The sequence below is a fragment of the Hyla sarda genome, chromosome 8 (assembly GCF_029499605.1).
Source record: "Hyla sarda isolate aHylSar1 chromosome 8, aHylSar1.hap1, whole genome shotgun sequence".
Classification (NCBI taxonomy): Eukaryota; Metazoa; Chordata; class Amphibia; order Anura; family Hylidae; genus Hyla; species Hyla sarda.
The window spans coordinates 3,679,778-3,707,028 of record NC_079196.1 but is presented as its reverse complement, the minus strand read 5'-3'; the positions used below and the strand labels follow the sequence as shown (position 1 = coordinate 3,707,028).

Sequence of the window (27,251 nt, the reverse complement as noted above, 5' to 3'; positions counted from 1 at the left end):
ACTGTGCAATAATAATACAGAGTACTGTGCAATAATAATAATACAGAGTACTGTGCAATAATAATACAGAGTACTGTGCAATAATAATAATACAGAGTACTGTGCAATAATAATACAGAGTACTGTGCAATAATAATACAGAGTACTGTGCAATAATAATACAGAGTACTGTGCAATAATAATACAGAGTACTGTGCAATAATAATAATACAGAGTACTGTGCAATAATAATACAGAGTACTGTGCAATAATAATACAGAGTACTGTGCAATAATAATAATACAGAGTACTGTGCAATAATAATACAGAGTACTGTGCAATAATAATAATACAGAGTACTGTGCAATAATAATAATACAGAGTACTGTGCAATAATAATAATACAGAGTACTGTGCAATAATAATAATACAGAGTACTGTGCAATAATAATACAAAGTACTGTGCAATAATAATAACACAGAGTACTGTGCAATAATAATACAGAGTACTGTGCAATAATAATAATACAGAGTACTGTGCAATAATAATACAGAGTACTGTGCAATAATAATAATACAGAGTACTGTGCAATAATAATAATACAGAGTACTGTGCAATAATAATAATACAGAGTACTGTGCAATAATAATACAGAGTACTGTGCAATAATAATACAGAGTACTGTGCAATAATAATAATACAGAGTACTGTGCAATAATAATAATACAGAGTACTGTGCAATAATAATACAGAGTACTGTGCAATAATAATAATACAGAGTACTGTGCAATAATAATAATACAGAGTACTGTGCAATAATAATAGAGTACTGTGCAATAATAATACAGAGTACTGTGCAATAATAATAATACAGAGTACTGTGCAATAATAATACAGAGTACTGTGCAATAATAATAATACAGAGTACTGTGCAATAATAATACAGAGTACTGTGCAATAATAATAATACAGAGTACTGTGCAATAATAATAATACAGAGTACTGTGCAATAATAATAATACAGAGTACTGTGCAATAATAATACAGAGTACTGTGCAATAATAATAATACAGAGTACTGTGCAATAATAATACAGAGTACTGTGCAATAATAATAATACAGAGTACTGTGCAATAATAATACAGAGTACTGTGCAATAATAATAATACAGAGTACTGTGCAATAATAATACAGAGTACTGTGCAATAATAATAACACAGAGTACTGTGCAATAATAATACAGAGTACTGTGCAATAACAATAATACAGAGTACTGTGCAATAATAATAATAGAGTACTGTGCAATAATAATACAGAGTACTGTGCAATAATAATACAGAGTACTGTGCAATAATAATAATACAGAGTACTGTGCAATAATAATACAGAGTACTGTGCAATAATAATACAGAGTACTGTGCAATAATAATAATACAGAGTACTGTGCAATAATAATAATAGAGTACTGTGCAATAATAATACAGAGTACTGTGCAATAATAATAATACAGAGTACTGTGCAATAATAATAATACAGAGTACTGTGCAATAATAATACAGAAGTACTGTGCAATAATAATAATACAGAGTACTGTGCAATAATAATACAGAGTACTGTGCAATAATAATAATACAGAGTACTGTGCAATAATAATACAGAGTACTGTACAATAATAATAATACAGAGTACTGTGCAATAATAATACAGAGTACTGTGCAATAATAATACAGAGTACTGTGCAATAATAATAATACAGAGTACTGTGCAATAATAATACAGAGTACTGTGCAATAATAATACAGAGTACTGTGCAAGAATAATAATACAGAGTACTGTGCAATAATAATACAGAGTACTGTGCAATAATAATACAGAGTACTGTACAATAATAATAATACAGAGTACTGTGCAATAATAATACTGAGTACTGTGCAATAATAATAATACAGAGTACTGTGCAATAATAATACAGAGTACTGTGCAATAATAATACAGAGTACTGTGCAATAATAATAATACAGAGTACTGTGCAATAATAATAATAGAGTACTGTGCAATAATAATACAGAGTACTGTGCAATAATAATACAGAGTACTGTGCAATAATAATACAGAGTACTGTGCAATAATAATAATACAGAGTACTGTGCAATAATAATACAGAGTACTGTGCAATAATAATAATACAGAGTACTGTGCAATAATAATACAGAGTACTGTGCAATAATAATACAGAGTACTGTGCAATAATAATACAGAGTACTGTGCAATAATAATAATACAGAGTACTGTGCAATAATAATAATACAGAGTACTGTGCAATAATAATAATACAGAGTACTGTGCAATAATAATAATAGAGTACTGTGCAATAATAATACAGAGTACTGTGCAATAATAATACAGAGTACTGTGCAATAATAATAATACAGAGTACTGTGCAATAATAATAATACAGAGTACTGTGCAATAATAATACAGAGTACTGTGCAATAATAATACAGAGTACTGTGCAATAATAATACAGAGTACTGTGCAATAATAATAATACAGAGTACTGTGCAATAATAATAATACAGAGTACTGTGCAATAATAATACAGAGTACTGTGCAATAATAATAATACAGAGTACTGTGCAATAATAATAATACAGAGTACTGTGCAATAATAATAATACAGAGTACTGTGCAATAATAATACAGAGTACTGTGCAATAATAATACAGAGTACTGTGCAATAATAATACAGAGTACTGTGCAATAATAATACAGAGTACTGTGCAATAATAATACAGAGTACTGTGCAATAATAATAATACAGAGTACTGTGCAATAATAATAATACAGAGTACTGTGCAATAATAATAATACAGAGTACTGTGCAATAATAATACAGAGTACTGTGCAATAATAATACAGAGTACTGTCCAATAATAATACAGAGTACTGTGCAATAATAATACAGAGTACTGTGCAATAATAATAATACAGAGTACTGTGCAATAATAATAATAGAGTACTGTGCAATAATAATACAGAGTACTGTGCAATAATAATACAGAGTACTGTGCAATAATAATAATAATAATACAGAGTACTGTGCAATAATAATACAGAGTACTGTGCAATAATAATACAGAGTACTGTGCAATAATAATAATACAGAGTACTGTGCAATAATAATAATAGAGTACTGTGCAATAATAATACAGAGTACTGTGCAATAATAATACAGAGTACTGTGCAATAATAATAATACAGAGTACTGTGCAATAATAATACAGAGTACTGTGCAATAATAATACAGAGTACTGTGCAATAATAATAATACAGAGTACTGTGCAATAATAATACAGAGTACTGTGCAATAATAATAATACAGAGTACTGTGCAATAATAATACAGAGTACTGTGCAATAATAATACAGAGTACTGTGCAATAATAATAATACAGAGTACTGTGCAATAATAATACCGAGTACTGTGCAATAATAATAATACAGAGTACTGTGCAATAATAATACAGAGTACTGTGCAATAATAATAACACAGAGTACTGTGCAATAATAATACAGAGTACTGTGCAATAATAATAATACAGAGTACTGTGCAATAATAATACAGAGTACTGTGCAATAATAATAATACAGAGTACTGTGCAATAATAATAATAGAGTACTGTGCAATAATAATACAGAGTACTGTGCAATAATAATACAGAGTACTGTGCAATAATAATAATACAGAGTACTGTGCAATAATAATAATAGAGTACTGTGCAATAATAATACAGAGTACTGTGCAATAATAATAATACAGAGTACTGTGCAATAATAATAATACAGAGTACTGTGCAATAATAATACAGAGTACTGTGCAATAATAATAATACAGAGTACTGTGCAATAATAATACAGAGTACTGTGCAATAATAATACAGAGTACTGTGCAATAATAATACAGAGTACTGTGCAATAATAATAATACAGAGTACTGTGCAATAATAATACAGAGTACTGTGCAATAATAATAATACAGAGTACTGTGCAATAATAATACAGAGTACTGTACAATAATAATAATACAGAGTACTGTGCAATAATAATACAGAGTACTGTGCAATAATAATACAGAGTACTGTGCAATAATAATAATACAGAGTACTGTGCAATAATAATACAGAGTACTGTGCAATAATAATAATACAGAGTACTGTGCAATAATAATACAGAGTACTGTGCAATAATAATACAGAGTACTGTGCAATAATAATAATACAGAGTACTGTGCAATAATAATAATACAGAGTACTGTGCAATAATAATAATACAGAGTACTGTGCAATAATAATACAGAGTACTGTGCAATAATAATAATACAGAGTACTGTGCAATAATAATAATACAGAGTACTGTGCAATAATAATACAGAGTACTGTGCAATAATAATAATAATAATAATACAGAGTACTGTGCAATAATAATAATACAGAGTACTGTGCAATAATAATACAGAGTACTGTGCAATAATAATACAGAGTACTGTGCAATAATAATACAGAGTACTGTGCAATAATAATAATACAGAGTACTGTGCAATAATAATACAGAGTACTGTGCAATAATAATACAGAGTACTGTGCAATAATAATAATACAGAGTACTGTGCAATAATAATAATACAGAGTACTGTGCAATAATAATAATAATACAGAGTACTGTGCAATAATAATACAGAGTACTGTGCAATAATAATAATACAGAGTACTGTGCAATAATAATAATACAGAGTACTGTGCAATAATAATAATACAGAGTACTGTGCAATAATAATAATACAGAGTACAGTGCAATAATAATACAGAGTACTGTGCAATAATAATAATACAGAGTACTGTGCAATAATAATACAGAGTACTGTGCAATAATAATACAGAGTACTGTGCAATAATAATAATAATACAGAGTACTGTGCAATAATAATAATACAGAGTACTGTGCAATAATAATAATACAGAGTACTGTGCAATAATAATAATACAGAGTACTGTGCAATAATAATAATACAGAGTACTGTGCAATAATAATACAGAGTACTGTGCAATAATAATACAGAGTACTGTGCAATAATAATAATACAGAGTACTGTGCAATAATAATAATACAGAGTACTGTGCAATAATAATACAGAGTACTGTGCAATAATAATAATACAGAGTACTGTGCAATAATAATAATAATACAGAGTACTGTGCAATAATAATACAGAGTACTGTGCAATAATAATAATACAGAGTACTGTGCAATAATAATAATACAGAGTACTGTGCAATAATAATAATACAGAGTACTGTGCAATAATAATACAGAGTACTGTGCAATAATAATACAGAGTACTGTGCAATAATAATAATAATACAGAGTACTGTGCAATAATAATAATACAGAGTACTGTGCAATAATAATAATACAGAGTACTGTGCAATAATAATAATACAGAGTACTGTGCAATAATAATACAGAGTACTGTGCAATAATAATAATACAGAGTACTGTGCAATAATAATAATACAGAGTACTGTGCAATAATAATAATACAGAGTACTGTGCAATAATAATACAGAGTACTGTGCAATCATAATAATAGAGTACTGTGCAATAATAATAATACAGAGTACTGTGCAATAATAATACAGAGTACTGTGCAATAATAATACAGAGTACTGTGCAATAATAATAATACAGAGTACTGTGCAATAATAATAATAATACAGAGTACTGTGCAATAATAATACAGAGTACTGTGCAATAATAATACAGAAGGATGTACAGTAATAATAAAAAGTACTGTACAATACAAATACAACATATAGAATAATGCTCCCTATGTACAAGGAAAAAGATGCTCCTACATACAGGAATATGCATACTATAATACTGCTCTATATACAAGAATATAACTACTATAATACTGCTCTATATACAAGAATATATCTACTATAATACTGCTCCTATATACAAGAATATATCTACTATAATACTGCCTCCTATATACAAGAATATAACTACTATAATACTGCTCTATATACAAGAATATATCTACTATAATACTGCCTCCTATATACAAGAATATAACTACTATAATACTGCTTCCTATATACAAGAATATAACTACTATAATACTGCTTCTATATACAAGAATATAACTACTATAATACTGCTTCTATATACAAGAATATAACTACTATAATACTGCTTCTATATATAAGAATATAACTACTATAATACTGCTCCTATATACAAGAATATAACTACTATAATACTGCTTCTATATACAAGAATATAACTACTATAATACTGCTCCTATATACAAGAATATAACTACTATAATACTGCTCTATATACAAGAATATAACTACTATAATACTGCTCCTATATACAAGAATATAACTACTATAATACTGCTCCTATATACAAGAATATAACTACTATAATACTGCTCCTATATACAAGAATATAACTACTATAATACTGCTCCTATATACAAGAATATAACTACTATAATACTGCCCCTATACAAGAATATAACTACTATAATACTGCCTCCTATATACAAGAATATAACTACTATAATACTGCTCCTATATACAAGAATATAACTACTATAATACTGCTCCTATATACAAGAATAGAACTACTATAATACTGCTCCTATATACAAGAATATAACTACTATAATACTGCTCCTATATACAAGAATATAACTAATATAATACTGCCTCCTATATACAAGAATATAACTACTATAATACTGCTCCTATATACAAGAATATAACTACTATATTACTGCTCCTATATACAAGAATATATCTACTATAATACTGCTCCTATATACAAAAATATAACTACTATAATACTGCTCCTATATACAAGAATATATCTACTATAATACTGCTCCTATATACAAGAATATAACTACTATAATACTGCTCCTATATACAAGAATATAACTACTATAATGCTGCCTCCTATATACAAGAATATAACCACTATAATATTGCCTCCTATATACAAGAATATGACTACTATAATACTGCTTCTATATACAAGAATATAACTACTATAATACTGCTCCTATATACAAGAATATAACTACTATAATACTGCCTCCTATATACAAGAATATAACTACTATAATACTGCTCCTATATACAAGAATATAACTACTATAATACTGCTCCTATATACATGAATATAACTACTATAATACTGCTCCTATATACAAGAATATGACTACTATAATACTACCCCTATATACAAGAATATAACTACTATAATACTGCTCCTATATACAAGAATATAACTACTATAATACTGCCCCTATATACAAGAATATAGCTACTATAATACTGCTTCTATATACAAGAATGGAACTGTTACGCCGAGTGCTCCGGGTCCCTGCTCCTCCCCGGAGCGCTCGCGGCGTTTCTCTCTCTGCAGCCCCCCGGTCAGACCCGTTGACCGGGAGCACTGCACTGACATTGCCGGTGGGGATGCGATTCAAGTCACTCACCTGTCCCGGTCCCCGGCTGTCACGTCCTGGCGCTTGAGGCTCTGCTCCTTAGGGCGCGCGCGCGCCAACTCTCTAAGATTTAAAGGGCCAGTGCACCAATGAATGGTGCCTGGCCCAATCAGCCTAATTGGCTTCCACCTGCTCCCTGGCTATATCACCTCACTTCCCCTGCACTTCCTTGCCGGATCTTGTTGCCTTGTGCCAGTGAAAGCGTTTAGTGTGTCCAAAGCCTGTGTTCCAGATCTTCTGCTATTGTTATTGACTACGAACTTTGCCGCCTGCCCCGACCTTCTGCTACGTCTGACCTTGCCTCTGCCAAGTCCTTCTGTCCCACGCCTTCTCAGCAGTCAGCGAGGTTGAGCCGTTGCCGGTGGATACGACCTGGTTGCTACTGCCGCTGCAAGACCATCCCGCTTTGCGGCGGGCTCTGGTGAAAACCAGTAGCATCTTAGAACCGGTCCACTAGCACGGTCCACGCCAATCCCTCTCTGACACAGAGGATCCACATCCAGCTAGCCGAATCCTAACAGTAGATCCGGCCATGGATCCCGCTGAGGTGCCGCTGCCAAGTCTCATTGACCTACCCACGGTGGTCGCCGAGCAATCGCAGCAAATTGCCCAACAAGGACAGCAGCTGTCGCAGTTGACCGCCATGTTACAGCAACTTCTGCCACTGCTACAGCAGCAACCATCTCCTCCGCCAGCTCCAGCACCTCCTCCGCAGCGAGTGGCCGCTCCTAGCCTCCGCTTGTCCCTGCCGGACAAATTTGATGGGGACTCTAGACTCTGCCGTGGCTTCTTGTCTCAATGTTCCCTACATATGGAGATGTTGTCGGACCAATTTCCTACAGAACGGTCTAAGGTGGCGTTCGTAGTGAGTCTTCTGTCTGGAAAGGCTTTGTCTTGGGCCACACCACTCTGGGACCGCAATGATTCTGCCACAGCCACAGTCCAGTCCTTCTTCGCTGAAGTCTGTAGTGTCGTCGAGGAACCAGCCCGAGCTTCTTCTGCCGAGACTGCCCTGCTGAACCTGGTCCAGGGTAATTCTTCAGTAGGCGAGTACGCCATCCAATTTCGTACTCTCGCCTCCGAATTATCTTGGAATAACGAGGCTCTCTGTGCGACCTTTAAAAAAGGCCTATCCAGTAACATCAAAGGTGTGCTGGCCGCACGAGAGATTCCTGCCAACCTGCAAGAACTTATCCATTTGGCCACCCGCATTGACATGCGTTTTTCTGAGAGACACCAGGAGCTCCGCCAGGAAAAAGACCTTGATCTCTGGGCACCTCTCCCACAGTATCCTTTGCAATCTACCCCTGTGCCTCCCGCCGAGGAGGCCATGCAAGTGGATCGGTCTCGCCTGACCCATGAAGAGAGGACTCGCCGTAGGGATAAAAATGTATGTCTGTACTGCGCTAGTACCGAACACTTCTTGGTGGATTGCCCTATTCGCCCTCCACGTCTGGGAAACGCACGCATGCACCCTGTTCACATGGGAGTGGCGTCTCTTGGTACGAAGTCTGCTTCTCCACGTCTCACGGTGCCCGTGCGGATTTCTCCTTCTGCCAACTCCTCCCTCTCAGCCGTGGCCAGCTTGGACTCTGGTTCTTCTGGAAATTTTATTCTGGCCTCTTTGGTGAATACGTTCTGCATCCCTGTGACCCGTCTCGTCAAGCCGCTCTACATTTCTTCGGTCAACGGAGTAATATTGGACTACACTGTGCGTTACCGCACAGAACCCCTGCTCATGAGCATTGGACGGCATCACGAAAAAATTTAACTTTTTGTTTTGCCAAACTGCACCTCTGAAGTCCTCCTTAGTCTGCCATGGCTCCAACGCCATTCTCCTACCCTTGACTGGACCACCGGGGAGATCAAGAACTGGGGTTCTTCTTGCCATAAAAATTGCCTCACGTCTGCTCCCAGTCCCGTCAGTCAAACCTTCGTGTCTCCTTCTTTACCTGGTCTCCCCAAGGCCTATCAGGACTATGCTGTGTCTCCTCCTCATTGCCCCCGTCCTGGTAACACCTTGCCCCGTGCCCAGCTTCACCCTCTTCCCCCCCTCCCCACTCCCACTGGTTTGCCCGCTGTTGATGAGGTTTCCCGGGACTTCTCCAACATCTGGAAAGAGACTCAAAAATCCCTCATACAGGCCTCATCCCGGATGGAGAAACATCCCAACAAAAAGAGGGGGAGACCTAAGGGGGGGTACTGTTACGCCGAGCGCTCCGGGTCCCTGCTCCTCCCCAGAGCGCTCGCGGCGTCTCTCTCTCTCTGCAGAGCCCCGGTCAGACCCGCTGACCGGGAGCGCTGCACTGACACTGCCGGCGGGGATGCGATTCGCCTAGCGGGACGCGCCCGCTCGCGAATCGCATCCCAAGTCACTCACCTGTCCCGGCCCCCGGCTGTCATGTCCTGGCGCTTGAGGCTCCGCTCCTTAGGGCGCGCGCACGCCAACTCTCTAAGATTTAAAGGGCCAGTGCACCAATGAATGGTGCCTGGCCCAATCAGCCTAATTAGCTTCCACCTGCTCCCTGTCTATATAACCTCACTTCCCCTTCACTGCATTGCCGGATCTTGTTGCCTTGTGCCAGTGAAAGCGTTTAGTGTTGTCCAAAGCCTGTGTTCCAGATCTTCTGCTATTGTTATTGACTACGAACTTTGCCGCCTGCCCCGACCTTCTGCTACGTCTGACCTTGCCTCTGCCTAGTCCTTCTGTCCCACGCCTTCTCAGCAGTCAGCGAGGTTGAGCCATTGCCGGTGGAAACGACCTGGTCACTACCGCCGCAGCAAGACCATCCCGCTTTGCGGCGGGCTCTGGAGAATACCAGTAGCATCTTAGAACCGGTCCACTAGCACGGTCCACGCCAATCCCTCTCTGACACAGAGGATCCACATCCAGCCTGCCGAATCGTAACAAGAACTACTATAATACTGCTCCTATATACAAGAATATAACTACTATAATACTGCCCCTATATACAAGAATATAACTACTATAATACTGCCCCTATATACAAGAATATAACTACTATAATACTGCTCCTATATACAAGAATATATCTACTATAATACTGCTTCTATATACAAGAATATAACAACTATAATACTGCTCCTATATACAAGAATATAACTACTATAATACTGCTCCTATATACAAGAATATAACTACTATAATACTGCTCCTATATACAAGAATATAACTACTATAATACTGCTCCTATATACAAGAATATAACTACTATAATACTGCTCCTATATACAAGAATATAACTACTATAATATTGCTCCTATATACAAGAATATAACTACTATAATACTGCTCCTATGTACAAGAATATAACTACTATAATACTGCTCCTATATACAAGAATATAACTACTATAATACTGCTCCTATATACAAGAATATAAATACTATAATACTGCTCCTATATACAAGAATATAACTACTATAATACTGCCTCCTATATACAAGAATATAACTACTATAATACTGCTCCTATATACAAGAATATAACTACTATAATACTACCTCCTATATACAAGAATATAACTACTATAATACTGCTCCTATATACAAGAATAGAACTACTATAATACTGCTCCTATATACAAGAATATAACTACTATAATACAGCCTCCTATATACAAGAATATAACTACTATAATACTGGTCCTATATACAAGAATATAACTACTATAATACTGCTCCTATATACAAGAATATAACTACTAAAATACTGGTCCTATATACAAGAATATAACTACTATAATACTGCTCCTATATACAAGAATATAACTACTATAATACTGCTCCTATATACAAGAATATAACTACTATAATACTGCTCCTATATACAAGAATATAACTACTATAATACTGCCTCCTATATACAAGAATATAACTACTATAATACTGCTCCTATATACAAGAATATAACTACTATAATACTGCCTCCTATATACAAGAATATAACTACTATAATACTGCCTCCTATATACAAGAATATAACTACTATAATACTGCTCCTATATACAAGAATATAACTACTATAATACTGCCTCCTATATACAAGAATATAACTACTATAATACTGCCTCCTATGTACAAGAATATAATACTATAATACTGCTCCTATATACAAGAATATAACTACTATAATACTGGTCCTATATACAAGAATATAACTACTATAATACTGCTCCTATATACAAGAATATAACTATTATAATACTGCTCCTATATACAAGAATATAACTACTATAATACTGCTCCTATATACAAGAATATAACTACTATAATACTGCCTCCTTTATACAAGAATATAACTACTATAATACTGGTCCTATATACAAGAATATAACTACTATAATACTGCTCCTATATACAAGAATATAACTACTATAATACTGCTCCTATATACAAGAATATATCTACTATAATACTGCTCCTATCTACAAGAATATAACTACTATAATACTGCTCCTATATACAAGAGTATATCTACTATAATACTGCTCCTATATACAAGAATATAACTACTATAATACTCCTCCTATATACAAGAATATAACTACTATAATACTGCTCCTATATACAAGAATATAACTACTATAATACTGCTCCTATATACAAGAATATAACTACTATAATACTGCCCCTATATACAAGAATATAACTACTATAATACTGCTCCTATATACAAGAATATATCTACTATAATACTGCTCCTATATACAAGAATATAACTACTGTAATACTGCTCCTATATACAAGAATATAACTACTATAATACTGCTCCTATATACAAGAATATAACTACTATAATACTTCTCCTATATACATGAATATAACTACTATAATACTGCTCCTATATACAAGAATATAACTACTATAATACTGCTCCTATATACAAGAATATATCTACTATAATACTGCTCCTATATACAAGAATATAACTACTATAATACTGCCTCCTATATACAAGAATATAACTACTATAATACTGCTCCTATATACAAGAATATAACTACTATAATACTGCTCCTATATACAAGAATATAACTACTATATTACTACCACCATGGACATGTTGCTAAGAATCATTTTATTTATTACTGGAAGTGTTTCTTGTTTCCTTAGAAATCTATATCAGCAAAAAAATAAATAAACATAAGTGGAACAATTGTGCAATAACCTGCAGGGATTTTGCTGACACTCGTCCACTACAAAACTCCATAAACATTTGAAATATTCTAGGTTTCGGTTTGGTTTCTCATTTCTGACCTCAGAGGTTCCCAGGACGGTATTATAGCAGTGCGCAGCAATTTCCTTATTTCTCCTTCTATGGAAATAAACCTGTTGAGGTGTCTGTGTGTATTATCCCTGTACTGTGACATCACTGTGTGTATTATCCCTGTACTGTGACATCACTGTGTGTATTATCCCTGTACTGTGACATCACTGTGTGTATTATCCCTGTACTGTGACATCACTGTGTGTATTATCCCTGTACTGTGACATCACTGTGTATTATCCCTGTACTGTGACATCACTGTGTATTATCCCTGTACTGTGACATCACTGTGTATTATCCCTGTACTGTGACATCACTGTGTGTATTATCCCTGTACTGTGACATCACTGTATGTATTATCCCTGTACTGTGAAATCACTGTGTATATTATCCCTGTACTGTGACATCACTGTGTATTATCCCTGTACTGTGACATCACTGTGTGTATTATCCCTGTACTGTGACATCACTGTGTAATATCCCTGTACTGTGACCTCACTGTGTATTATCCCTGTACTGTGACATCACTGTGTATTATCCCTGTACTGTGACATCACTGTGTATATTATCCCTGTACTGTGACATCACTGTGTATTATCCCTGTACTGTGACATCACTGTGTGTATTATCCCTGTACTGTGACATCACTGTGTAATATCCCTGTACTGTGACCTCACTGTGTATTATCCCTGTACTGTGACATCACTGTGTATTATCCCTGTACTGTGACATCACTGTGTATTATCCCTGTACTGTGACATCACTGTGTATTATCCCTGTACTGTGACATCACTGTGTATATTATCCCTGTACTGTGACATCACTATGTGCATTATCCATGTACTGTGACATCACTGTGTATTATCCCTGTACTGTGACCTCACTGTGTGTTACCACTGTACTGTGACATAACTGTGTGTATTATCTCTGTACTGTGACATCACTGTGTGTATTATCCCTGTACTGTGACATCACTGTGTATTATCCCTGTACTGTGACCTCACTGTGTGTTACCCCTGTACTGTGACATCACTGTGTGTATTATCTCTGTACTGTGACATCACTGTGTGTATTATCCCTGTACTGTGACATCACTGTGTATATAATCCCTGTACTGTGACATCACTGTCTATTATCCCTGTACTGTGGCATCACTGTGTATTATCCCTGTACTGTGACATCACTGTGTATTATCTCTGTACTGTGACATCACTGTGTATTATCCCTGTACTGTGACATCACTGTGTGTATTATCCCTGTACTGTGACATCACTGTGTATTATCCCTGTACTGTGAGATCACTGTATATTATCCCTGTACTGTGACATCACTGTGTGTATTATCCCTGTACTGTGACATCACTGTGTATATTATCCCTGTACTGTGACATCACTGTGTATATTATCCCTGTACTGTGACATCACTGTGTGTATTATCCCTGTACTGTAACATCACTGTGTATTATCCCTGTACTGTGACATCACTGTGTATTATCTCTGTACTGTGACATCACTGTGTATTATCCCTGTACTGTGACATCACTGTGTATTATCCCTGTACTGTGACATCACTGTGTGTATTATCCCTGTACTGTGACATCACTGTGTATATTATCCCTGTACTGTGACATCACTGTGTATATTATCCCTGTACTGAGACATCAATGTGTATTATCCCTGAACTGTGACATCACTGTGTGTATTATCCCTGTACTGTGACATCACTGTGTATTATCCCTGTGCTGTGACATCACTGTATGTATTATCCCTGTACTGTGACATCACTGTGTGTATTATCCCTATACTGTGACATCACTGTGTATATTATCCCTGTACTGTGACATCACTGTGTATTATCCCTGTACTGTGACATCACTGTGTATTATCCCTGTACTGTGACATCACTGTGTGTCACAGTACAGGGATAATACACAGTGATGTCACAGTACAGGGATAATACACAGTGAGGTCACAGTACAGGGATATTACACAGTGATGTCACAGTACAGGGATAATACACATTGATGTCACAGTACAGGAATAATACACACAGTGATGTCACAGTACAGGGATAATACACAGTGATGTCACAGTACAGGGATAATACACAGTGATGTCACAGTACAGGGATAATACACAGTGATGTCACAGTACAGGGATAATACACAGTGATGTCACAGTACGGGGATAATACACACAGTGATGTCACAGTACAGGGATAATACACACAGTGATGTCACAGTACAGGGATAATACACAGTGATGTCACAGTACAGGGATAATACACAGTGATGTCACAGTACAGGGATAATACATACAGTGATGTCACAGTACAGGGATAATACACACAGTGATGTCACAGTACAGGGATAATACACACAGTGATGTCACAGTACAGGGATAATACACACAGTGATGTCACAGTACAGGGATAATACACACAGTGATGTCACAGTACAGGGATAATATACACAGTGATGTCACAGTACAGGGATAATACACAGTGATGTCACAGTACAGGGATAATATACACAGTGATGTCACAGTACAGGGATAATACACACAGTGATGTCACAGTACAGGGATAATACACACAGTGATGTCACAGTACAGGGATAATACACACAGTGATGTCACAGTACAGGGATAATACACAGTGATGTCACAGTACAGGGATAATATACACAGTGATGTCACAGTACAGGGATAATACACAGTGATGTCACAGTACAGGGATAATACACAGTGATGTCACAGTACAGGGATAATACACAGTGATGTCACAGTACAGGTATAATACACAGTGATATCACAGTACAGGGATAATACACACAGTGATGTCACAGTACAGGGATAATACACACAGTGATGTCACAGTACAGGGATAATACACAGTGATGTCACAGTACAGGGATAATACACAGTGATGTCACAGTACAGGTATAATACACAGTGATATCACAGTACAGGGATAATACACACAGTGATGTCACAGTACAGGGATAATACACAGTGATGTCACAGTACAGGGATAATACACAGTGATGTCACAGTACAGGGATAATACACACAGTGATGTCACAGTACAGGGATAATACACACAGTGATGTCACAGTACAGGGATAACACACAGTGATGTCACAGTACAGGGATAATACACACAGTGATGTCACAGTACAGGGATAATACACACAGTGATGTCACAGTACAGGGATAATACACACAGTGATGTCACAGTACAGGGATAATACACAGTGATGTCACAGTACAGGGATAATACACAGTGATGTCACAGTACAGGGATAATACACAGTGACACTAACCCGGCTGTTCAGTGATTTCACCGCGGCGTCCCGAGCAGCCCGACTGAATAGCCGGGTTAGTGCTTACAGGACACCGGGAGGGACCTTACCTGCCTCCTCGGTGTCTTCTCCGTTCAGGGATCCCCTGTATGGCCGGCGCTCTCCTTCCTCGTCATCACGTCATCACGTACTTGCATTGGCGTGCGTAACGACGTGATGACGGCGACGGAGAGCGAGGATACCCGGCCGGGAGCAGAGACGTTCCGGAGCGACGGGGACACGGCGACAGCGATGGAGCGACATCCAGGGCAGCGGTGACGGGTCCGGAGCGGCGGGGACACGTGAGTATTACCTCCTATACCAGTGGTCTTCAATCTGCGGACCTGCAGATGTTGCAAAACTACAACTCCCAGCATGCCCGGACAGCCGTTGGCTGTCCGGGCATGCTGGGAGTTGTAGTTTTGCAACATCTGGAGGTCCGCAGGTTGAAGAGCACTATTGGGTTCAAAATCTTATTTTTTTTTTAGATTTTGCCCCTAAAAATTGGGTGCGTCTTATACGCCGGTGCGTCCTATAGGGCGAAAAATACGGTAATTGTTAAAATGTCCAATAAAGTTTGGGTGGTCACAGTAATGGACAAAATGTGTATTTAGAACAAATAAAAACGACGCTTTTCGATGAATCTGTCTCTGCCGTCCTAGATAGAGATCCCACTGAAAAATGTCAGATGGATCTTGTAAACTTATTAGAAGAGGGTTTGGCTCTCAATGTGATCCCACAGAGGGAAAGGGGTCACTTGCATGTACAGCACCCAGTCACCCCAATTCTGTATGCCCTTCCTAAAACACGGAAGGAGATGGGTCCTCCACCAATGAGAGCCATTGTGTGGGGTTCGTTGCTGGAGCATTTCTCAATGTGGGTAGATCAATTATTGTAACCCCTAGTACAGCGGCTTCCTGGTTATTTGAAGGACTCAGGTGATATTTTGGAAACACAAGATGGGATCCGGAACATTTTTGGCTATCCTGAGATGTAGTGTCTCTTTACACGATCGTTCCGTGGACGGAAGCCTCTGGATCACCATCGTAGTAACCATAGTGATTATACACACGACTTCAATGAATTCATAAAAATGTCAGTTTGGTTTTTGCAATTATTTTGGGTTTAATCGCCAGTTCTACCTACAAAAGAGGGGAGTGTCGATGGGGGCAAGACACTCCCCCTCATTAGCAAACTTAACCATGTCCTACTGGGAATCCCAGGCCATCTTCTCAGATGCCAACCCATATTGCAAAAACATACAGAGGTACGGGAGATTCATAGATGACCTCCTTCTTATTTGGGAGGAGGGGGGGGAATCTCTCGTGCCGCTGTACATACACCATATCAATCAGAATCCATATCATTTAAAATTCACTTACCCACCCAGACAGAAATAAGAGAACATTTCTGGATTTAGAGTTAAAGGAGTAGTCCAGTGGTGACCCAGTGGTGGGCAACTTATCCCCTATCCTAAGGATAGGGGATAAGTTGCAGATCGCGGGGGGTCCGACCGCTGGGGCCCCCTGCGATCTCCTGTACGGAGCCCCGACAGCCCGCGGGAAGGGGGTGTGTCGACCTCCGCACGAAGCAGCGGCCGACACGCCCCCTCAATACAACTCTATGGCAGAGCCGAAGCGCTGCCTTCGGCAATCTCCGGCTCTTCCATAGAGATGTATTGAGGGGGCGCTTCGTGCGGAGGTCGACACCCGCTATCTGGGCCGAGAGCCGGGGCCCCGTACAGAGAGATCGCAGGGGGACCCAGCGGTCGGACCCCCCCGCGATCTCAAACTTATCCCTTATCCTTAGGATAGGGGATAAGTTGCCCACCACTGGACTACCCCTTTAAAAGGAATAGTTGGAGAAATGATTACAGTGGCCACACATCGCAAACCAATCTCAGGTAATACAGTTTTGAGGGCCAATAGTAATCGTCCAACCAATACAATAAAAGGAATACCCGTAGGTGAATTAACCCGCCTTAAAAGAAACTGCTCCAGCAATGAAATTTACAATACACAGGAAAATCTAATAGGTAGACCGAAGGAGCGAGGATACGAAAATAAGATACTGAATAGAGCTAAAAAAATAGTGTCCAATAAAAACAGAACACACTTAAAGGGGTTAACCAGGAAAAAAAACACTTTTTTTATAAATCAACTGGTTCCAGAAAGTTAAACAGATTTGTAAATTACTTCTATTAAAAAATCTTAATACTTTCAGTACTTATGAGCTTCTGAAGTTAAGGTTGTTCTTTTCTGTCTAAGTAATCTCTGATGACACGTGTCTCGGGAACCGCCCAGTTTAGAAGCAAATCCCCATAGCAAACCTCTTCTAAACTGGGCGGTTCCCGAGACAGGTGTCATCAGAGAGCACTTAGACAGAAAAGAACAACCTTAACTTCAGAAGCTCATAAGTACTGAAAGGATTAAGATTTTTTAATAGAAGTAATTTACAAATCTGTTTAACTTTCTGGAGCCAGTTGATATATATATAAAAAAAAAAGTTTTTTCCTGGAATATCCCTTTAATCCATGGAAACAAAAAGGAATTTGAGAATAAACCCACCTTGTCACTTACATATCCCCCTTACTTCAGCAAAATCAAAAATGTGGTAACACGTCTGCACATCCGTCATCTACACATAATAAAACAAGATGATATTATATCTAAAATTCTGCACAAAGGTTGTAACATTGTTTCAAAAAAAAGCTCCCACATTAAAAAATCATTTGTCACCCAGCGTTGTGGAGGAACCCCGATCAAACACAAGTGGCTGGCTGTCACAAAAGGGTTTTTATAGGTGCGGACACAAAGTTTGGCGCACGTGTAATTATGTCAAGGTGACGAAGGAATTCGAAAATGCAGAAGGCAGCAGAAAGTATGAAATTAAAAGTTACCTGAATTGCAGCAGCAGAAATGTAGTTTACATAATTGAATGTTTACATTGTAAATTAAAATATGTAGGATACACTGCCCGAAATTTAAAAACAAGAGCTCTAGAAGATCTTAATGATGTGGAAGCTCTGAATAGAAGTAAATCTGCTGCATCCTGTCATTGTCAAACGGTGCATGGTGGGAATACTGGCGGATTCAGAATTTATGGTATCGAACTCAAAAAAATGGATATCAGACAAGGTTCATCAGAAGTAAATTGGAGCATAGAGAGGCCTCCTGGGAGTTCCCTCCTGTTACTCGTCCCCAAGGGGAATGAATAGAAGACGTGAACTACTATTCCATTATTGAAACAAATATTGCTAACATTAATCCACATGTATATGTAAGAAGAATCGCAGCGATGTAAATACGATAGCGATCACGTTGCAATATTAATGGTTATGAATACAGTGTTGTTACTTTTTATATTAACCTCCTTTTTACTCTGAGTGTATTAAGAAACAAAGTCTCTACCCAGTCATGTGATCCCGCGGGGAGGTGCAAGGAGCCTTAGTGAAGTGAAAAGTATTAATCACCTCTCAGCTGGGCTAGCAGAGATAAAAGCTCGTACCTGCCGGATCCATGACGTCACTGAGGAAGAGCGCGCATGCTCTTGAAACGCGTATGTCGTGGAGGGAGTCGGTTTTACTGTGTGATATACATATATATATATATGCCTTTTTATACGGAGAAAATAAAGCTACAACTTTTTAACTGGTGCCGGATCATCGCTTGTTCTTTGCCACACCAATAGAATATACTGGACCCAGGGCACCAATAGAATATACTGGACCCAGGGCACCAATAGAATATACTGGGCCCAGGGCACCAATAGAATATACTGGACCCAGGGCACCAATAGAATATACTGGACCCAGGGCACCAATAGAATATACTGGGCCCAGGGCACCAATAGAATATACTGGACCCAGGGCACCAATAGAATATACTGGGCCCAGGGCACCAATAGAATATACTGGACCCAGGGCACCAATAGAATATACTGGACCCAGGGCACCAATAGAATATACTGGACCCAGGGCACCAATAGAATATACTGAACCCAGGGCACCAACAGAATATACTGAACCCAGGGCACCAACAGAATATACTGAACCCAGGGCACCAACAGAATATACTGGACCCAGGGCACCAATAGAATATACTGGACCCAGGGCACCAACAGAACACACTGGACCCAGGGCACCAACAGAATATACTGGACCCAGGGCACCAACAGAATATACTGGACCCAGGGCACCAACAGAATATACTGGACCCAGGGCACCAATAGAATATACTGGACCCAGGGCACCAATAGAATATACTGGACCCAGGGCACCAATAGAATATACTGAACCCAGGGCACCAACAGAATATACTGGACCCAGGGCACCAACAGAATATACTGGACCCAGGGCACCAATAGAATATACTGGACCCAGGGCACCAATAGAATATACTGGACCCAGGGCACCAACAGAATATACTGAACCCAGGGCACCAACAGAATATACTGGACCCAGGGCACCAACAGAATATACTGGACCCAGGGCACCAACAGGATATACTGGACCCAGGGCGCCAATAGAATATACTGGACCCAGGGCACCAACACAATATACTGGACCCAGGGCACCAATAGAATATACTGGACCCAGGGCACCAATAGAATATACTGGACCCAGGGCACCAATAGAATATACTGGACCCAGGGCACCAATAGAATATACTGGACCCAGGGCACCAACAGAATATACTGGACCCAGGGCACCAATAGAATATACTGGACCCAGGGCACCAATAGAATATACTGGACCCCGGGCACAAACAGAATATACTGGACCCAGGGCACCAACAGAATATACTGGACCCAGGGCACCAACAGAATATACTGGACCCAGGGCACCAACAGAATATACTGGACCCAGGGCACCAACAGAATATACTGGACCCAGGGCACCAACAGAATATACTGGACCCAGGGCACCAACACAATATACTGGACCCAGGGCACCAACACAATATACTGGACCCAGGGCACCAACACAATATACTGGACCCAGGGCACCAACAGGATATACTGAACCCAGGGCGCCAATAGAATATACTGGACCCAGGGCACCAACACAATATACTGGACCCAGGGCACCAACAGAATATACTGGACCCAGGGCACCAATAGAATATACTGAACCCAGGGCACCAACACAATATACTGGACCCAGGGAACCAACAGAATATACTGGACCCAGGGCACCAACAGAATATACTAGACCAAGGGCACCAACAGAATATACTGGACCCAGGGCACCAAGAGAATATACTGGACCCAGGGCACCAACAGAATATACTGGTCCCAGGGCACCAACAGAATATACTGGACCCAGGGCACCAACAGAATATACTGGACCCAGGGCACCAACAGAATATACTGGACCCAGGGCACCAACAGAATATACTGGACCCAGGGCACCAACAGAATATACTGGACCCAGGGCACCAACAGAATATACTGGACCCAGGGCGCCAACAGAATATACTGGACCCAGGGCACCAACAGAATATACTGGACCCAGGGCACCAACAGAATATACTGGACCCAGGGCGCCAACAGAATATACTGGACCCAGGGCGCCAATAGAATATACTGGACCCAGGGCGCCAATAGAATATACTGGACCCAGGGCGCCAATAGAATATACTGGACCCAGGGCACCAACAGAATATACTGGACCCAGGGCACCAACAGAATATACTGGACCCAGGGCACCAACAGAATATACTGGACCCAGGGCGCCAATAGAATATACTGGACCCAGGGCGCCAACAGAATATACTGGACCCAGGGCACCAACAGAATATACTGGACCCAGGGCACCAACACAATATACTGGACCCAGGGCACGAACACAATATACTGGGCCCAGGGCACCAACAGAATATACTGGACCCAGGGCACCAACAGAACACACTGGACCCAGGGCACCAACAGAATATACTGGACCCAGGGCACCAACAGAATATACTGGGACCAGGGCACCAACAGGATATACTGGACCCAGGGCACCAACAGGATATACTGGACCCAGGGCACCAACAGAATATACTGGACCCAGGGCACCAACAGAATATACTGGGACCAGGGCACCAACAGGATATACTGGACCCAGGGCACCAACAGGATATACTGGACCCAGGGCACCAACAGAATATACTGGACCCAGGGCACCAACAGAATATACTGGGCCCAGGGCACCAACAGAATATACTGGGCCCAGGGCACCAACAGAATATACTGGACCCAGGGCACCAACAGAATATACTGGACCCAGGGCAACAACAGAATATACTGGACCCAGGGCACCAACAGAATATACTGGACCCAGGGCACCAACAGAATATACTGGACCCAGGGCACCAACAGAATATACTGGACCCAGGGCACCAACACAATATACTGGACCCAGGGCACCAACACAATATACTGGACCCAGGGCACCAACAGAACACACTGGACCCAGGGCACCAATAGAATATACTGGACCCAGGGCACCAACAGAATATACTGGACCCAGGGCACCAACAGAATATACTGGACCCAGGGCACCAACAGAATATACTGGACCCAGGGCACCAACAGAACACACTGGACCCAGGGCACCAATAGAATATACTGGGCCCAGGGCACCAACAGAACATACTGGACCCAGGGCACCAACAGAATATACTGGACCCAGGGCGCCAATAGAATATACTGGACCCAGGGCACCAATAGAATATACCGGACCCAGGGCACCAACAGGATATACTGGACCCCGTTCACCACACCGTATAAGAGTCGCCCATCTTCTGGCTGTGACCCTTCTGTCACCTGCTGATATAATCCGCACCACGTCGCCCCTGTCATGTCTGATACAACTAGAGAGGAGCAAATCTGTGAAAATTCATCTGAGCTTCAAAGAGCTGCAGGTTATTTAAAACCCAAAAACTACTGACTCCGCTCCTGACCCCACACCCATGAGTAAAACAATGCCCCCCCCCCCCTGGCCCCCCCTCCAGGTACAGCGCCCCCCACGTCTCACCTGGCATAGTGCTGACTTGTCATATAAGATGTGGACATTGATGGGAATGCAAGGTTTCAGTACGGTATATGATGCAGAGTATGGCTGTGATGCAGAGCATGGCTGTGATGCAGGGTCTGGCTGTGATGCAGGGTCTGGCTGTGATGCAGGGTCTGGCTGTGCTGCAGGGCCTGGCTGTGATGCAGGAAATGGCTGTGATGCAGGGTATGGCTATGAGTCAGGGCCTGGCTGTGATGCAGGGCCTGGCTGTGCTGCAGGGCATGGCTGTGATGCAGAGTATGGCTGTGATGCAGGGTATGGTTGTGATGCAGGATATGGCTGTGCTGCAGGGCTTGGCTGTGCTGCAGGGTCTGGCTGAGCTGCAGGGTCTGGCTGTGATGCAGGATATGGCTGTGCTGCAGGGCCTGGCTGTGCTGCAGGGCATGGCTGTGCTGCAGGGTCTGGCTGTGCTGCAGGGCATCGGTATGCTGCAGTTTCTTTTTCTCAGGTAGGACAGTTTTTCTTCTTCAGCATTGACACATCCGGCCCGTATCATATACATAACGTGGTCATTGGGGCAGAAAACTTATTGGGGTCTCTGCATTTACACCTTGGCCCCCTTTACATATATCAGCGCACAGCGGCATTTCTTCTGGCGTGCTCGGAAAGGGGAACTGATGCCCAAACTAATCCCCGTCATATGAATGGGACAGTTCTCAATCCTCCGGCGTACATAACTGATGACAACTGATGCACAATAAATAGCGGCCATTATAGACGGTGCAGCTCCCATACAGCGACTGGTGGATACCTGGCACTAACCGCCTTATTTGCCTGAGCCTCTGATAGTAGTGCCCTCCCCCCCCCCCCTGTATTCTAGCACCTATATGGACCTATATAAATCTCACACTCCTCAGTGTTCAGCCGTATATACTTTGTTTTCAGTTCTCAGACCTCCCACCTCAGGGGCACTGCCATGGGCACTCCGCTGGCACACACATATGCCAATCTGCTCCTGGGGGGAGGGCACTATTTTCTTTGGGGATTCTCTGTCCCACTATAAAGAACTTGTGACCTTTTGTGAAAGATACTTAGACGACATTGTTATTATCTAATTGGGTGTAAAGAAGCCCTAAATATCACTCACATAGGACTGAACTGTCTCTGTACATCTCCGAACCGGCATCTCTGTGTGAATAATAACAATAAAACAGGACAGTGGTTACCCCCCCCCCCCCGGCACTATATCTGGGGTACAGAATCTATTAGTTCCCTGTTATAAGGTAATAGAGGTTGTTCCCCATTCAGGATCCTCGTCTAATAGTCAGAGGAACAGCAAAGAGCGTCTCCCGCTCCGGAGGACCCGGCATATCTACACTATACATGGACGTGTCATGGACTCAAGGAGGAACGTGTAATACTTTATATCTCCTGCGGGGGCGCTGCAGGGAAACTGAGCACTTGGTCTCACGTCTACACATACGGCTGATCATGGGGAATGGTATAACCTGTAATCTGTTTATATATTGTAAGTAGTCTGCACTCCGCATCTTAAGAAGTCTGACCCTCGATCTCCAGAAGACTGCATCCTGGATCTTAAGGATATGGCACCCAAGATCTTAAAGGGGTGCTCCGGTGGAAAACATTTTTTTTTTTTTCAAATTAAAGGGGTATTCCTGGCAAAAACATCTTATTCCCTATCGAAAGGATATGGGATAAGATGTCTGATCACGGGGGGGCCTATGGCCATTACGCCCCCTTCCATAGAAATTAATGGAGGGGGCGTGGTGTGACATCACATCCCCGTCTCAGAAGCCCGGAGGTTTCCGAAACTTCAGACGCAGCTACGCATAGAATGCAGGCTGCTGCAGGGAGATCGTGAGGGGTCCAGTGGCGGCCCCCCCGCGATCAGACATCTTATCCCCTATCCTTTCGATAGGGGATGAGATGTTTTTGCCAGGAATACTCCTTTAACTGGTGCCAGAAAGTTCTACAGATTTGTAAATGACTTCTATATGAAAATCTGAATCCTTCCAGTATTTATCAGCTGCTGTATGCTTCACAGGAAGTTGTGTAGTTCTTTCCAGTCTGATCCCAGTGCTCTCTGCTGCCACCTCTGTCCATGTCAGGAACTGTCCAGAGCAGGAGAGGTTTGCTATGGGGATTTGTTTCTAATCTGGACAGTTCCTCACATGGACAGAGGTGGCAGTAGAGAGCATTTTGATCAGACTGGAAAGAACTACACAACTTCCTGTGGAGCATACAGCAGCTGATAAGTACTGGAAGGATTTAGATTTTCATATAGAAGTCATTTATAAATCTGTAGAACTTTCTGGCAATATTAATTCTGAAAAAAAAAATCCCTTTGGAGTACCCCTTTAAATCATTCTAAGGTCTATATGTGCATCATGTCAGTACGTGAAACTCTAGAACAGTATTTCCCAAGCAGGGTGCCTCCAGCTGTTGCAAAACTACAACTCCCAGCATGCCCGGACAGCTGTTGGCTGTCCGGGCATGCTGGGAGTTGTAGTTTTGCAAAAAGCTGGAGGCACCCTGCTTGAGAAACACTGCTCTGTAAAGAAACTTCAGAGCGTGATATTCAGGGGAGGACACGGGGTCACACACTGAACAGCAGCTGATAAGTACTGGAAGGGTTAAGATTTTCATATAGACGTCATTTACAAATCTATTTAACTTTTTGGCACCAGTTGATTGATAAAAAAATATATAGTTTTCCACTGGAGTACCCCTTTAAGAACACTGCACCCCAGATCTTAAGGACACTGCACCCCAATATTAAGGACACTGCACCCCGATATTCAGGACACTGCACCCCGATATTAAGGAGACTGCACCCCGAATGCTAAGGACACTGCACCCCGATATTGAGACTGCCCCCCCCCCCCCGATATTAAGGAGATTGCACCCCGAGTCTTAAGGAGATTGCACCCCGATATTAAGGAGACTGCACCCCGAATATTAAGGAGGCTGCACCCCGAATATTAAGGACACTGCACCCCGATATTAAGGAGACTGTACCCCGATATTAATTAAGGACACTGCACCCCGATATTAAGGAGACTGTACCCCGATATTAAGGAGACTGCACCCCAAATCTTAAGGACACTGCACCCCAATATTAAGGAGACTGCACCCCGATATTAAGGAGACTGTACCCCGATATTAAGGAGACTGCACCCCGATATTAAGGAGACTGCACCCCGAATATTAAGGAGACTGCACCCCGATATTAAGGAGACTGCACCCCGATATTAAGGAGACTGCACCCCGATATTAAGGAGACTGTACCCCGATATTAAGGAGACTGCACCCCGATATTAAGGAGACTGCACCCCAATATTAAGGAGACTGCACCCCGATATTAAGGAGACTGTACCCCGATATTAAGGAGACTGCACCCCGATATTAAGGAGACTGCACCCCGAATATTAAGGAGACTGCACCCCGATATTAAGGAGACTGCACCCCGATATTAAGGAGACTGCACCCTATCTCTCACACCTGACTTTGTTTTCCCCTTACAGAAGCTGAAAGCAGACGACACACGAGGCTCCTGCGGGATCTTTGGCGCGGTCGCCGCTTTTTCACCTCAGGACAAGCTCCGCTCGGCTGCAGTTTTCCTTTAACCAGGAGAAATCCCTGATGGAGCAACGAGGACAAAACGACCAAAGTCCAAGGACCGAGTGACATATATATAAATTCCCTGCGCAGGTAAATATTAATACTGTGAGAGGGCGGCTTATCTGAGGAATGCACAGAATGGGCGCAAAATAACGCTGCAATACCGCAAATGTTCCAGCATCTGGGATTTAAAGGGACACCCACCCCCTCAGCGCCGTATATACAGCTAGTGCTGCCGCAGGCATCCGGATGGAGTGCGCCCCCTTTAGGGGGATTTCAAAAAGATTGGACTTTTTTCATGCAAAACTGTCCAAATGTGCAAGAGAATGACGCATTACATGCAGATTTTGTTGCAGATTTCTATGGTCTCACCCCATGCCCAGAAATCTGCAGCTAAAATCTGCAGCAGAAGTACTTA

At 40.9% G+C, this 27,251-nt stretch overlaps 1 protein-coding gene and 1 long non-coding RNA gene across 2 annotated transcripts in view; one reads left to right on the top strand and one right to left on the bottom strand.

Annotated features, from left to right (window-relative positions):
- Nucleotides 1-19,852: 19,852 nt before the first annotated feature.
- LOC130284775 (collagen alpha-2(I) chain-like) lies at nt 19,853-23,250 on the bottom strand. The gene is made up of 2 exons (XM_056535521.1): nt 23,213-23,250; nt 19,853-23,048 (listed from the first exon to the last, which is right to left on the bottom strand). The coding sequence occupies exons 1-2, from the start codon at nt 23,248-23,250 to the stop codon at nt 19,853-19,855; spliced, it is 3,234 nt and encodes a 1,077-aa protein (XP_056391496.1).
- A 3,495-nt stretch (nt 23,251-26,745) lies between these two features.
- LOC130283822 (uncharacterized) overlaps nt 26,746-27,251 on the top strand; it is a 30,993-nt gene continuing 30,487 nt past the window's right edge. The window contains exon 1 of the long non-coding RNA XR_008846856.1: nt 26,746-26,923. This is a non-coding gene — a long non-coding RNA (uncharacterized LOC130283822). The remainder of the gene's footprint in view (nt 26,924-27,251) is intronic.